Source organism: Salarias fasciatus (genome assembly GCF_902148845.1).
Source record: "Salarias fasciatus chromosome 7 unlocalized genomic scaffold, fSalaFa1.1 super_scaffold_4, whole genome shotgun sequence".
Taxonomy (NCBI): domain Eukaryota; kingdom Metazoa; phylum Chordata; class Actinopteri; order Blenniiformes; family Blenniidae; genus Salarias; species Salarias fasciatus.
Window position 1 is genome coordinate 1,697,645 of NW_021941229.1, and position 13,166 is coordinate 1,710,810.

The following is a 13,166-nucleotide window of genomic DNA, read 5'->3' on the forward strand; positions in this document are numbered from 1 at the left end:
TTCAGAAGCTCCAGTGAACAGTTCACTTTAGTAGATGATCCTTTATTTTCTTTAAGTAATGAATGCACGGAGTCCACATGTTCCTGATTCTGAGACTTTATTGAACAAAAAAGGAGGTTCTGAAGACTGGATCAGTGTGGACCTGAAGGAGACCTGGTCTGAGGTAACTCCAGGTTCCTCTCAGTGGTTCTAGATGTTTGGATCACTTTATTCTCAGGCGTTTTGGACCAAACATAACTTGTATTTTATCAGAGTTCTGAAGCAGAGAATTCCAACTCCTCCAGACTTTTAAGTCTTTAAGACAAACTTGTAGTTTGACAAGTTGATCTGCGGGATCTGGTTCCACTGATCAATAGATGTTTCATCTGCAGAACAGTGCGAGAGTTTCCTGATGTTCCCTCCAGGAAGCAGGTATAATGTGAAGAGTCGAGGTTCTAAGACAGAACCCTGTGGAACTCCATGTTTAACTTTATTCTGAGCAGAAGAGTCAATAACAGGAACCAAGTGGATCCTGTCTGATCAATATGATCCGGACCAGTTTAATTCTGTTCCAGTCTCTGTAGAAGGATGTTCTGATCAATGAGATCCGTCTGGACAGTTCATGACAGGGAACAGAACCAGTCGTCTGTCTCAGACCATGAGGGGATCATCAGAACCTCTGACCAGACCTGTCTCTGGGTCATGAGTTGAGTTTCTTTACTCTTGTTGAAAATAAAAACCCAGCAGTGGTTCAATATACAACAAACTGTCACTGCTGCGTCCCAGCAGCCTGTCTGGACACAGACGTTAGCGTTAGCATTAGCATCGGAGGCTCCAGCGGTGGCTCCAGATGTTGGCAGCGGGTGACTTCACTCCGCCACCTGCTGGGCGATCTGCTCCAGCGCGCCGGCCTCCCGGGGGCCCTGCTCCGTCAGCGCGGCGCTCAGCCGCCAGACGCTCACCGTGCCGTCCGTCTTCCCCACGGCCAGCATCTCCGGGCGCCGGCGGTTGAAGGACAGGCAGGTGGCCGCCTGGCCGGAGCCGCCCCGCTCCACCGTGGCCGCCGGCCTCGGAGACCTGCGACCCAGGTCGAACAGGTGCACCTCACCTGAGGAAGAGAGGTCAGCAGGGGTCAGGAGGGGTCAGGAGGAGCGGCGCCCAATCAGGAGTGTCACTGCTCAACGCCCCGCCCATCCGCTGGATGTGACTGTAGGGATTCGGTTCTGTCAGCACCACGAACTGAACCCCGGAGGACCCGGCCTCCTGGGAGACCAGCACGCTGGGAACCTGTGGCGAAGCGGCGGGCCGTGGTGCTGCACCTTGTCCGGTGGCGGCGGCGAACACCAGGGGTCTGCTCGGGGACCACTGCACCTGGAAGACGTAGGACTCGGACACCCGGAGGGACAGCAGCGGCCGGGCCTGCAGCAGGGAGTGCAGGCGCACCGTGCCGTCGGTGCCGGCGGCCACAAACAGGTTCCTGTCGGCAGGGGTCAGAGGTCAGAGGTCGCTCAGAGGGCCGCCGCTGAGCGCGCGCCGCAGCAGAGGCCCTCACCGGTGGAACGGAGAGCAGTGGACGGAGTGGACGGGTCCGCCGTGGGGCCTGAAGGAGAAGACCGCCGGCGCCCTGAGCGGCACGGCGCCCGGCGAGGGAGCGGCGCCGGCGGCCGGCGTCCGGGACGAGAAGGAGCAGCGCAGCAGCAGGCCCCCCTCGGACCCCACCAGGAAGGTGTCCGGGTCCCACGGGGACAGCGCCAGGGACGTGACCCCCACCGTGCTGCTGCCGCGGGCCTGGAGGAAACAGAACCAGAACCAGGACCAGAACCACAGGCTGACGGGAGCGCCGGGCTCGGACATCCGTCAGTGTTGGCGGCGGTTCCATCCTCCGCTCTCACCTTGACGCTGCTGCTGCTGCTGCTGTGGGGAACCTGCTGCCGCAGGAAGGCGTAGGCGGCGTGCAGGACCAGCAGGCCGCGGTCCGGGTCCAGGGTCCGCAGCAGCACCCGGCCTCCAGAACCGGCACTCAGAACCCCGAACTCCCCTTTCTTCTGCAGGTCCACCCAGGCCACCTGCACACACAGCCGATCGCCAGGCGGGTCCAGAGGTCCTGCTGGGTCCTACTGGGTTCTACAGAGGGTCCAGGACACGGCCTGACTCACCTGGTACACCGGCTCTCTATGGCCCTCTGCAGACATGCCGGTCTGAGCCAGGACCGGGTCCTGAGTCCGACTGGTGTCCCAGACCAGCACCTCCCCACTGTACAGACCACCTGCCGCCACACACACACACACACACACACACACACACACACACACACACACACACACACACAAACACACACACACACACACACACACACACACACACACACACACACACACACACACACACACACACACACACACGAAGGCTTCCAGATGCTGCCAACACAGAGGTTTAATTGGCGGAAGAAACGTCCGGCTCAGCTCATGAGTCCTGCTGCAGTTGGAGGGACTCTGGGGTCTGGGTCTGGGTTTCTGGGTTCTGGAAGGTTCTGGAAGGTTCTGACCTGCGATCAGCGCCGGCTGGCTGGGGTGGCAGCACAGCGCCGTGACCGCCGTGGGAACCTCCACCACCAAGTCGGCCTGCTGGGAGCGCAGGCCTCGCAGGTCCAGGTTCCAGGTGCAGACACAAGCCGGCTCGGTGCTCCAGTCCCCGTCATCAATCCTGCACACACACACACACACACACACACACACACACACACAGAGGCTGGGTCAGGGAGCTGCAGGCAGACGTGTGGAGCCGGACCGACCCGGTCGAGCAGACGTACCGGCCGTACGCACAGGCGATGAGCGACCCGGTGCAGCTCCAGGACAGGCTGGTCACATGCAGGCCCTTCTCCTGAGCGGCGGCGTGCTGCAGGCAGTGGAGGAGGGAAACCTGCAGCCGGCATCAGCCACACACACACACACACACACACACACCATCAGCACACCTTCACTCTGCTGGACACGCTCCCACAGTCCAGATCCTCAGTCTGGGGTCAGAGTGAACCTTCTACCTGCTGGCTGTGGTCCTCCCAGCTGGGCTGGAAGCGGTCGAAGGCGTGGCTCCTGGCGTTCTTCAGCAGCTCCCTGGTGACCGTGGCCTCCGCCCGCCGCAGGAAGTCCTCCAGGCCGGGGGTCTGCGGTGGGGGGAGGAGCTGCTGGGCGGAGCCATCCTCAGGCTCGGTCTGACAGGAGGCGGCCGCCGTGGACACAGTCTGGACCTCCGCCTCCGCACGGCGCAGCGCGGCGGTCTGACTGCCCCTCTGAACGCACACAGGGGTCAAAGGTCAAACACATCAGGATTCACACACTCTGACACATAATATCACAGGAGCAGACTGATTTCTTTAAACGTGTATTAAGCCTGAATTATTTTTAGATTCACTGTATTTTGTGTGTGTGTGTGTGTGTGTGTGTGTGTGTGTGTGTGAGAAAACCACAAATAACACACTTTACTGCTCTCTGATCCTCAAATCTGTTCAAACTTGGAAAACAGGGTTCATGCCTGCATGAATCAGTACAGCCTGAGCAAAGAGAAGGGCTAACCGTGCTTTTAATGTGAAAAACCTCAGAAGAAAGACGCTGAAGCTGAGCTTCCTGCTTCTTCCAGCAGCCCCGAGGGGACACGCGGGTGCTGGATGTGATGATCAGCAGTGTACCTACCGTCTCGAGCACCGCCTCGGACTTCCTCCACGCGGAGCGCAGGCTCGCGGCGTCCACGCGCTCATCCGTGAACATGGCGGCTGCAGCACCGGGGAATCGAACACTTCCTCTCAGAGTCCGTCTGAGCGCTGCTTGATGTCGGGGCTCCGCTTCACGGAGGACGGAGCCATTTTACGTGTCGGATACAGTACAGTTGCCACGGCAACGAGGGACACGTGACCGGAAGTGGCGCGCCCACTTCCGTCCTTTCTTCGCGAGCGGACCTCAGGGGCGTGTCCACGCGCCGTGGGGCGGACCGCTGCGCACCAGCAGCTTCTCCTGAAACCCTGGCAAGAAGCGTGAGAAGCGTGGCGTTCTTTCACTGTTTGTATGTTTTATTTCACTACAAGAGTTTTGCATTTCATTTTCAGTAACTTTGGACATTTTTATTAAATATTCTGGTTATACAAAATCGGTTCATTTAGCCTTTTTGAACTTCTAAGTTCTGTATTGAAAAAGTGGAGCCATGAACAGCAGTGCTGTGGAATACAGGCGCATCGAAAAAGATTAGAATACCATTTTAAATTTGATAGTTTTCAGACTTATATAAGCTTAATTTTCATTTCTTTGCAATGTCATGGAACGTGTCTGATTTTAAGAAATAATCTCCCATTTTGAGACACTGGGTTTGAAATGACCAATTAATAAATAAAAAACACTGAACCCCCAAAATAATTCAAATTTAAAAACTTAAAAAAAAAGACTCAAATGTATTTTTATTCTTTTGAGATGCACCTGTACAGCAACACTAGAAACCAGCTAAGAATGCAACACAAACAGTTCAGATGTTCTCATTAGTCTGAAGCTCAACAACTTAAAGACGCTTCTAAAGAGGCCGAATAGCAAAAAGACAGAGAGAGAGCGGGAAAAAAACACAGTAAAGAGGGGTTTAAAACCTGAGTCAGCCCAAACGGTTTATTTTAAAACCCACCTGCAGCAGAGTGGGAGATATTTCACAAACAGGACACAGCTAAACAGTAATCATTAACAAAGGTCACATTAGAGAGCCAGTAGATTCTTAAATATCACCGGAGCAGAGCCGTCAGTGAAGCTGCCACCCGGCCGTCCGCAGGGCCCGCCTCACATTCTACCTCGTCTAAGCAACTAAATACCTCCAAAAAAGAAAGAACACACTAAGGAATTGAAGAATTTGTGTTTGGGGAAGGAAACCACTAGAGTCCTGGACTGACCTACAGGCGGCACGGCGCGGCGCGCCAGCTCCACGCCGCCGCGCTCAGGGTCGAATTCAACCAACAGCACATGGCTGGAATGCCCGAATGTCATCAAACTACTCGTATCAACACGGATTTATTGTAATAAAGCGACTGGTACACTCAAATTTGATGTATTTTCCAGTGAAACAAGAGAGACGTTTCTCCTCCCCTCCTCCGAGCGCTAAGCCGAGATCTTTAGGCTTGTTTTGTATAAAAAGAATAACATAAAGAAAAAAAAGTCAAATGTACAGTTCAGACGAAGCCATGAGTGCCTGGAAAAACAAGCTGATGCAAGTTCAATTAACAGGAGTCCGAGAGTTGGTGCCGAAGCCCCGCTGCCTGACCGCCCCCCGCCCCGACCCCCCCGCCACACTGTACAGTCAACAACTGGCTCACCCAGATACATTTACAACGGTTCAAAGGAACAAGCTGGTGCTTTCAATCAGTTCCATTAGTACAAGAAGTCACAAAGGAAAACGCAGCTCCTAGTAAGCCTCAGGACCCCCAACCACTGGATATATTATAATATACATTTATATATATATAGATATATATATAAAAGTGGCTAAGGATGCTATGATTAAGTTATCACTGCACCATGGCTTGTTTTTATTGAACTCACAACTTCAACAGAAACTCAATGTACTCAATGTTTCAATGTACATACAAATTGCTATTGTACATCTTAAATCTACGCAGATGACGTGCAGAATGCTACAAACTTTTTTTCTTTTTTCAATTGTTTTGCATGTCTTTGGGAGATGTGGAGAAACAATGACGGGTGAGACTTCCAGAGAGCCGCCTCCTCCTCCTCCTCCTCCTCCTCCTCCCTCCCACGCCCGGCGGCGGCTGCAGAGGAAGAGGACGGACGGACGGGCTGACGACACACAGGGGAAAAAATAAAACTGTTTTTTTTTTTTTTTTTTACAAAACCCCCCCAAAAAAAACAAAAAAGATTTTTGCTCCCGAGGTTTGAAGGATGATCGGGGAGGAGTGGGAAGTGTAGTCAGGAGCCGTTCAGTCGTCATCTCCGTCGTCCTGAAACACACCGCAAAGAGAGCACACTGAGAACGCTTCAGACCGAAACCGCCAGAGCCTGCAGGTTCTCACATCCTAAGGTTGGAGGTGTGTGAACATACACAGCTCAGTCTTCATGGATGTGTGTGCTGTAACGTCAGCAGCCTGTGAGCCAAGCGTGAGGCGTCAAACCCAGAGTTCAGTCAGATCTCAGCAGGAAAACATCTGCTCTGTGCAGGACGGCAAATTCTGACAACTTCTAGCTTGGCTCTGTGGTATCTGAGCCCCAATGACTCCGCCATCAGCCACATGGCTTTGGTGTGTGTGTGTGTGTTATGTTTGAAGTTAATTTCATTCATAAAAGCTCAAACTGACTTGTGGAAACTCTCATGGCCCTGCAGGTTGGACCGTTCATGAGAGCCGCAGTAGAAGCTTCATTTCGGGGGCTCAGAGGTAACCCGTCATTCAGTAACTGAAATGAAGTCGTCCTCGCTCACACCTGGCTGAAAAGCGTCTGCAGTAATGAGTGAAGAGTTCTAAAGCATCTTTCTGAGCAGACTTCAGTCTTGATCCAGTGAGCTTGCTGCAGCCGGCTCGCCAATCCAGAACATTCCTCTCCTGGACAGCTGCGGCTCTGAGCTCTGGGTTTGAGAAAATATCTCCCAACACCTTCAGGAGTCACATGACTCATAAATACCGGCGTCCATCATGCTGCCTCCGCCATGCTTCACAGCCGACGCGGGACAGTCTGGACCAGGAGCTGCTCCGCTGATCTCCCGTCATTCAGCTGGCTCATGGGTTCTCTGGTAGATCAGCCTCTGCTCCGGGTCTCTGAGGCCGACCCGCACTGAACCACGCAGTCTGCTGCTGGCAGACGGGGAGACCAACACGCGGCTCCTGGTTCTCTGTGTGGAGGTTTCTCTTCATGGATCGTCCACCACTGTTGTCTTCTGTGGACGTCCAGGCCTTTGTGCGCCGCTTTGTCTCTCAGGATCAACCGAACTGCAGACGGTTCCTCTCCTGATCCTGATGTTTTCATCTGTCTGCACTGCCTCGCCGCATGCTGAGCTACAGGATTGACTCACACCGGTCCATGAAAGGACCCCTGAGCCAGTCGTCCATTTAGGAAGAGGGATCCACATTTTGAATGTGGATCCCTCAAATGAAAGTTGAGTTTAAACTGTATGGAACTGGAAGTTGTTTCAGTAAACAGGTTAAAAATAAACTCATGTCAGCGTCCAAATATTAATGGACCGAACTGAAAAGACATTTCAGAGTGACTGGACGGTTAGAATCCACGCTCCAGCTGCTCCTCACCTCTCCATCTTCCCCATCACCATCCTCGTCATCGTCTTCACCCTCCTCTTCCTCCCCTTCATCAATGTCTTCCAGGCCCTCCTCTTCGTCGTCGTCATCGTCGTCGTCTCCTTCCTCGTCCTCCATGTCGGGGACCTGTGGACAGAGCAGAGTGTGTGAACGCGTCCAGAGACACACCGTCCTGCCAGGCAGCAGCGGGCGGGGCGAGGGGGGCGGGGCCTACCAGGTAGTACTGCAGCGGGTTGGGCCAGATGTCGTCCTTGATCACCTCTCCCAGCTCGTCGGCGCCGGCGTCCGAATGGTCGGTGAACCAGGTGAAGAAGCTCTCGGGCTCCTCGTGCTGCCGCTTCTTCCCGGCTTTGTTTGGTGTCTGACCAGTGCGCTTGGTCAGATCCTGGAGGGGAAACCGGGCCGGTCAAAACCAGAGTAAAAGGCTTTCAGCTCAGGCAACACCAGAAACGAGAACAACCGGCGAGGAAAAACTGCAGTCAATGGGAATAACATTTAAAAGATCAAAGCAGAGGAATGCAGAAATAAAGATAGCATAACGTCATTAGAGAGGAATAATCCATCGACAGAGACGGCATCATTACAACACACCAACCTTTCCAGCCTTCCATTTGATTTCAGTGGACTTGGAAACGGGGTCTCCGCTCTCGTTTACGTTGAACTCTTTGGAGAGGGCTTTGTTCTCGAAATACGGGTTCTCATCAAAATACTGCCAAAGAAAGAACAAACACGTCAACGTCCCGTCAACACGTCATTTCAGGGCATCTCTGAAACGGCGAGGAGACAGAAACTCACAAAATCTATTCTATATCCCGACTTGATGTCCTCGAACTCGGTCACCTCCACCCTGGACAGGTAGTGAAGTGCCTCCTCGTCCTCTTCGCCCAGGAGAGCTGAAACTGATGGAGGGGCAGAGAGGGTTAACCAGCCGCTAAGAACAGACACCCGGTCAAACGTGGACCTGAGGCACAAACCTTGTGGATGGTTGACGAACGTTGTGACCCAGAAGTTGGGGATTTTGGCTATGAGCTCTGACCGCTTCTGAAAGAATGGCTGACGTAATTTGTTGTACTTCTGCTCTACTTTTAATATTTCTTCACTAGCCTGTTCGTTCAGTCTGGAGGGAGAAGAGCACAGAGACCAGCGCATCAGACACCTGTCAACACCTGGGGACCGGCACGGCGGGGGCACACTCACCTGTCGATTTCATTCTGTACCTCGTCGATATGCTCTATCGCTTCCTGTTGCTCTTTTTCTGGAAGGACAAACACACTCATTTCACTTCAAACACAAAAAAAAGGTGCAAACAATAAACATGGATAAAATAATTACATCAGTGAAAAATGACCAAAAAGCACAACTGTAATGAACAACTACAAGTCACTTTAAAGAATTACTTTTTTTAATTATTAGATTCATTGACATGAAATGTATCAAAATCACTGTCTGACAATCAAAACTTTAAAGAGAGCAGGTGTCTTAAGTTTAGGTCACTAAACAACACAACCGTTGTATCTACTATGTAAGATGATGATGTATGATATTTAAAGATGCTAAAACTGGATCTTGCATTATGATAGGATATATGTAAACATGTGAATATATTTTAACTGAGAATTCCCCGCAAAAATCTATGTTCCATACAGTAAAATCTGACTTTTCTAACTCTTTGTGTACAGTTCTGAGACAGTGACCGATATTGCAGAGTCCAGAAGAGGAGGAAGCCTACTTTAAAACCATTCAACCTGAGTTTTTCCTCAGACTGGAGGATGAAGAGTTGTTAGGAAACCCGTGGAGTTTTACAGCCAAACGGGACACATCAGGTTCTTTAGCCATCGTTACATAAAGACACCTCTGTTCAGACAACATGCACATTTTACACACAAACCTAAAGGAAACTGTCCCCCCTGATCACACAGCCATCCGTGCGCGGGATGACTTCACGTGCGCGCGCACAGAGTAGCGCGGAATGTGTGTGTGTGTTTGTGTGTGCGCGCGGGATGAGAGTGTGTGTGGCCTCCTGTCGTCTGGAGCTTCCTGTTGCCGTTAAAGGCGGCCTGGTTTGAATGCGGATCAGCAGCGTCTGTCTACAAAGGGGCTGGCTGCTCTCCGAACAATAACACTGCGAGCGGCTCCGCGCACGCCGCTCCGCCGCGACACGCAGGAACCGGGACCGGGAGCCTCTTGCTGTGTTTTACCCGCTGTTCAGCCGCCTCCGGCAGCCGCGGTGATAGCCGCCACTCGGCCTCTCACGCTGGACGCGGGACCGTGAATTTCGCCGCTCTTGCCAACAACGTGGCCAAACAATCGGCTCCGACCCGGAGCGCGTGGGAGGACCGAGGCGTCTGCGCGAGCACAGCCGCTCCTCGCAACGCGCCAGCCCTCACAACGGCTGCGCAGCACGGCGCGCTGAATCCAGCTTATGTAAAACACATCGGCCTCCTTCACGCTCCTCCATGAACGCTAAGCTAATGCAGCTAAGAGCTAGCGGCGCTCTCACGCTGGATGCTAAACCGTTAGCCCGAGCTAGCATGCTACAATTCACGGGTCCGCGCCCTGCACAATGGGATTTAACCCCGACGTGCTTACACTGGCAAATGTTACTAAATTAAAAAGTGGATCTAAAATTGTCTGTCATTTGAAGTCGGAAGGACACAACACGATACAGTGTAAATTTCAAAATGACGATAAACAAATGAAAATGGCGTTGTGGAAGGATAACCGCCATTCCTTAACGTTACCGGAGGTCTCGTCCGCTCCGTCGTGGTTCGAATTCTCCTTCCTACTGACTTTTGCCGATGAGGCCGACATGGTTCTCGCTGTCCGTGACCGTTTATGCCAGATGTGAGCGTAAGACGGTGTAAAACTCCTCTCTGCAGAACAAAAGTTACTTCCAAACGTTCACAGAGTGCGTGTTTAAACCACGACCAGGAGCGAGCGCAGCCTGCTTCTCTGTGTAGAAGTCCGGTACGCCAATACCAAAGCGACCCGACAGCGCCCCTACAGCGGCCGGAGTGAGGTACTGCAGCTCCAGGGATTAAAAGTATTGTTAAAAATAACCAAGTATTCTGATGAAAAACACCCCCGATGCAGCATCGTGTTCCACTGCATTCTGAATAACAGCCTTTCAGTCCCTACAAGTTATCTACATCCAAACGCATTTCTCAAAGTTCAAAATATTGTTATGATTATAGTATATTTTTATATTTTATTTTTATAGCAAGCTAGATTACAGTACATATTGGAAACAATACTTAAGCAAAAATACATACTTGAATGGATATTAATTTCTGATTACTTATAAATTTGTCAAAACATTCAACTAGTGAGAATTTATATCTGTTGGCCAAACCAGCAGATATAGATACATATTTTCATGTATGACCAAGCAGCTTCATTAATAAAACACTGTGAAGGGTCCATACTAAAAGTGTACATACAAACAAAAGCTGAAACTGTTGTCTGCTAAAAAAAACAATCTGATTTTCACAAGCTTTTGCACACACACCTGCACACACATTTCCCTTTCCACACACCCACTCTCTACCATGAGGGGGAAATGCAAAGTACCACAGGAATGTTTTTGCATCTCAATAATCCTGCTGATCAGTGGCTTTTAAAACATGTCAGAGAAGACTTGGAAGGGGAATTTTCACAGAGTGCAAAATGGTCCTGTGGGATGGAGGCCAGGAAAAGATATTCACTAATAAATGAAAAACAGTGAGGGACAGCTAGTGGACACCACTGTAAATAGTGAGAGTGCCTCGATCTGAGGCAGGGGTGAAGAGGAAGTGGTCTGATCTGAAGGTGGACGCCAAGAGGAGCGAGGCGTGGCGCCATCAGAGTCTCTGCTACAGGTGGGGCTCAGCTCATGCCCAAGCCCACGCCTGCTGGACACCAAGATAACCTCCATCCTTTACTTATTATTGAATGAATGAATAAATATTTCAACAGGGAGTTAAAATCCAGTGCTTATTATTCTTACAGTCACTGCTCAATTGTCAAAGATGTCGGTAATGTAACAGGTGACGCATTGTGCTAAATAAATCCTTTTGCGATTCCGTTGATTGCGTGTTGTGAATTTGATACAGTACACAACTTCAGAGACAGTCAAATCAACATTTCTACACACTGCAGATACACACGTGTAGATATTTCTGAGCATGTATGATGAATGAGGACTACTTTCATCAAGTAACTATAATAATAGAGCAGTTTTATTAAAACGCATCAATTCCAGCATAAGTGACAGGAAAAAGGAAGAAATGTGTGGAACCAGGCTCAGAGAGGGAGAATCATGTTTCACTGCTGTTGCTGCTGCTCTGCACTGGTCTGAAAGTGTGCCGCCCTTTTTGCTGTGATGCAAATCAGTAGGAACAGCTGAGGAGGCTGGTGCTGCTCTGGCTGTTGAGGACAGTGTCAGTCCCCCCTCTGCTCCTCCTGTTAGTTATGCCTTCCTCCTCCTGCTCCTTCCTCGTGTTTTGTGATCTCCTGGTTTTGACTCTGCCGACCTTTTATGAATTCCTCTGCGGCGACTCGGCGTTATCCAATAAACTCTTTGACAATGTCGCTTCTTCCTCCATCTCCTTTCTGGTCCTTGAGAAAAAGTTGAAACCATGAAACTGTGAAAGCCACTCCACTTTGTGCCAGAAGCTTCGAGGCAAAAATCTCGACTTTGTGAAAAGAAAGTCAACTAGACTTCTGTGGAGTTTAAAGGAGAAAGCTGTTCTCTTTGAGCCAAACTGGTGGAACAGTTTGAAAATCGGCTTCCTGAGAAAATAGTCATTTATTTGAATGAATCAAACGTTACATCTGTGACTGCTGCTGCCGAGCTGGCAGACGAGCTTAAAGCACAGAAATGTCTCTTATCTCCAGTCCGCCATGATTCAGCGCTGGCAAACAGTTTGATCAATAAAACCGCTCATTGCAACCCCCAGTTGAACACTTTTTTTAAGATTATTTTTATAATTTCTTCTGGGGATCTCTCCTCTGAGCCAATAAAGGGAGCTGCAGTGGTTTCCTAAATCCCATGCAGCATTTCTCCATTTCTTGGTTTTGCCAACATTAATGTACTAAACTGTATTTTTGGTTTGTTCATCCTCACTGACTGGATTTGATTTTCACACAAGGTCTTCTTTTTCACCTCTTTGCAAATGATATCAGGGAGATAGTTCAGTATTCGTAGAGGCATCTTTTTAGGGTAGGCTGAATAGAGGCGTTTCAGCGGCAGTTGGCCAATAGGGGGCGCCCGGGCACCACATGCATGACCCAGAAACTGGAAAAAAAAAGACAAAATAAATCAATAATTCTTAATGATACACTTATAATGCATGCGTTTAATTTTCTATAAGTATACTGCAAATGAAAGAGCAGATAAACAGCTTGGAGCACTGGAAAATTCTCCCATTCACTGATTAATAATAAGGACAGTAAGGGTGTAGCTTGGGGAGACTTTCTATGCCCATGGTTTGACTGGGTCTTTCTGTCTTCATCAGAAACGGACGTTTTGCAATCGTGTAATTGTTTAAATTATTTAATTGTGGACTAAAAAAACACAATAACAAAGACAATTTGTTGTTGTATTGGATTTATTTTGAAATAGTTCTATCCATCTGTCCAGTCAGATTTGAAAAGACATCAAGATTTTCAAGATTATGTGTGACAGTCATTGTGGAAGACATGATTTTCAGCATATTATCTGAATTTCTTCCAAGTGGTTGTGGAGATTTTATTATACATAAGAATTTTCTATCTGTATAGTTTTGCCATGAGTCCAACATTCTGGATCACAGTGCGCCTTCTTTGAGAAAACACTATAACTACATGAAAATAACATATTTGGTTTGAAAAGTGCTTCGGTGAAGCAGAAAAGAACTTTCTGGAGCGGGTTCCGTGAACGCAC

At 49.9% G+C, this 13,166-nt stretch overlaps 2 protein-coding genes across 3 annotated transcripts; both read right to left on the reverse strand.

The window, feature by feature from the left end:
• Positions 1-86: 86 nt before the first annotated feature.
• dync2i2 (dynein 2 intermediate chain 2) lies at positions 87-3,838 on the reverse strand. Of its 2 annotated transcripts, XM_030085597.1 has the most exons (9): positions 3,669-3,838; positions 3,020-3,268; positions 2,789-2,898; positions 2,525-2,682; positions 2,136-2,245; positions 1,872-2,045; positions 1,532-1,767; positions 1,299-1,456; positions 87-1,087 (listed from the first exon to the last, which is right to left on the reverse strand). In XM_030085597.1, the coding sequence occupies exons 1-9, from the start codon at positions 3,741-3,743 to the stop codon at positions 849-851; spliced, it is 1,509 nt and encodes a 502-aa protein (XP_029941457.1). In that variant the 5' UTR covers positions 3,744-3,838; the 3' UTR covers positions 87-848. The 2 variants fall into 2 exon arrangements, with proteins under 2 accessions (XP_029941457.1, XP_029941456.1); XM_030085596.1 differs by having other exon boundaries at positions 1,532-2,045.
• Positions 3,839-4,595: 757 nt separating this feature from the next.
• Positions 4,596-10,226, reverse strand: setb (SET nuclear proto-oncogene b). Its single transcript, XM_030085086.1, has 8 exons — positions 10,006-10,226; positions 8,462-8,519; positions 8,239-8,381; positions 8,060-8,163; positions 7,860-7,973; positions 7,479-7,649; positions 7,256-7,390; positions 4,596-5,959 (listed from the first exon to the last, which is right to left on the reverse strand). Exons 1-8 carry the CDS (start codon positions 10,073-10,075, stop codon positions 5,939-5,941), a joined length of 816 nt encoding a protein of 271 aa, XP_029940946.1. The 5' UTR covers positions 10,076-10,226; the 3' UTR covers positions 4,596-5,938.
• Between the last annotated feature and the right edge of the window lie 2,940 nt (positions 10,227-13,166).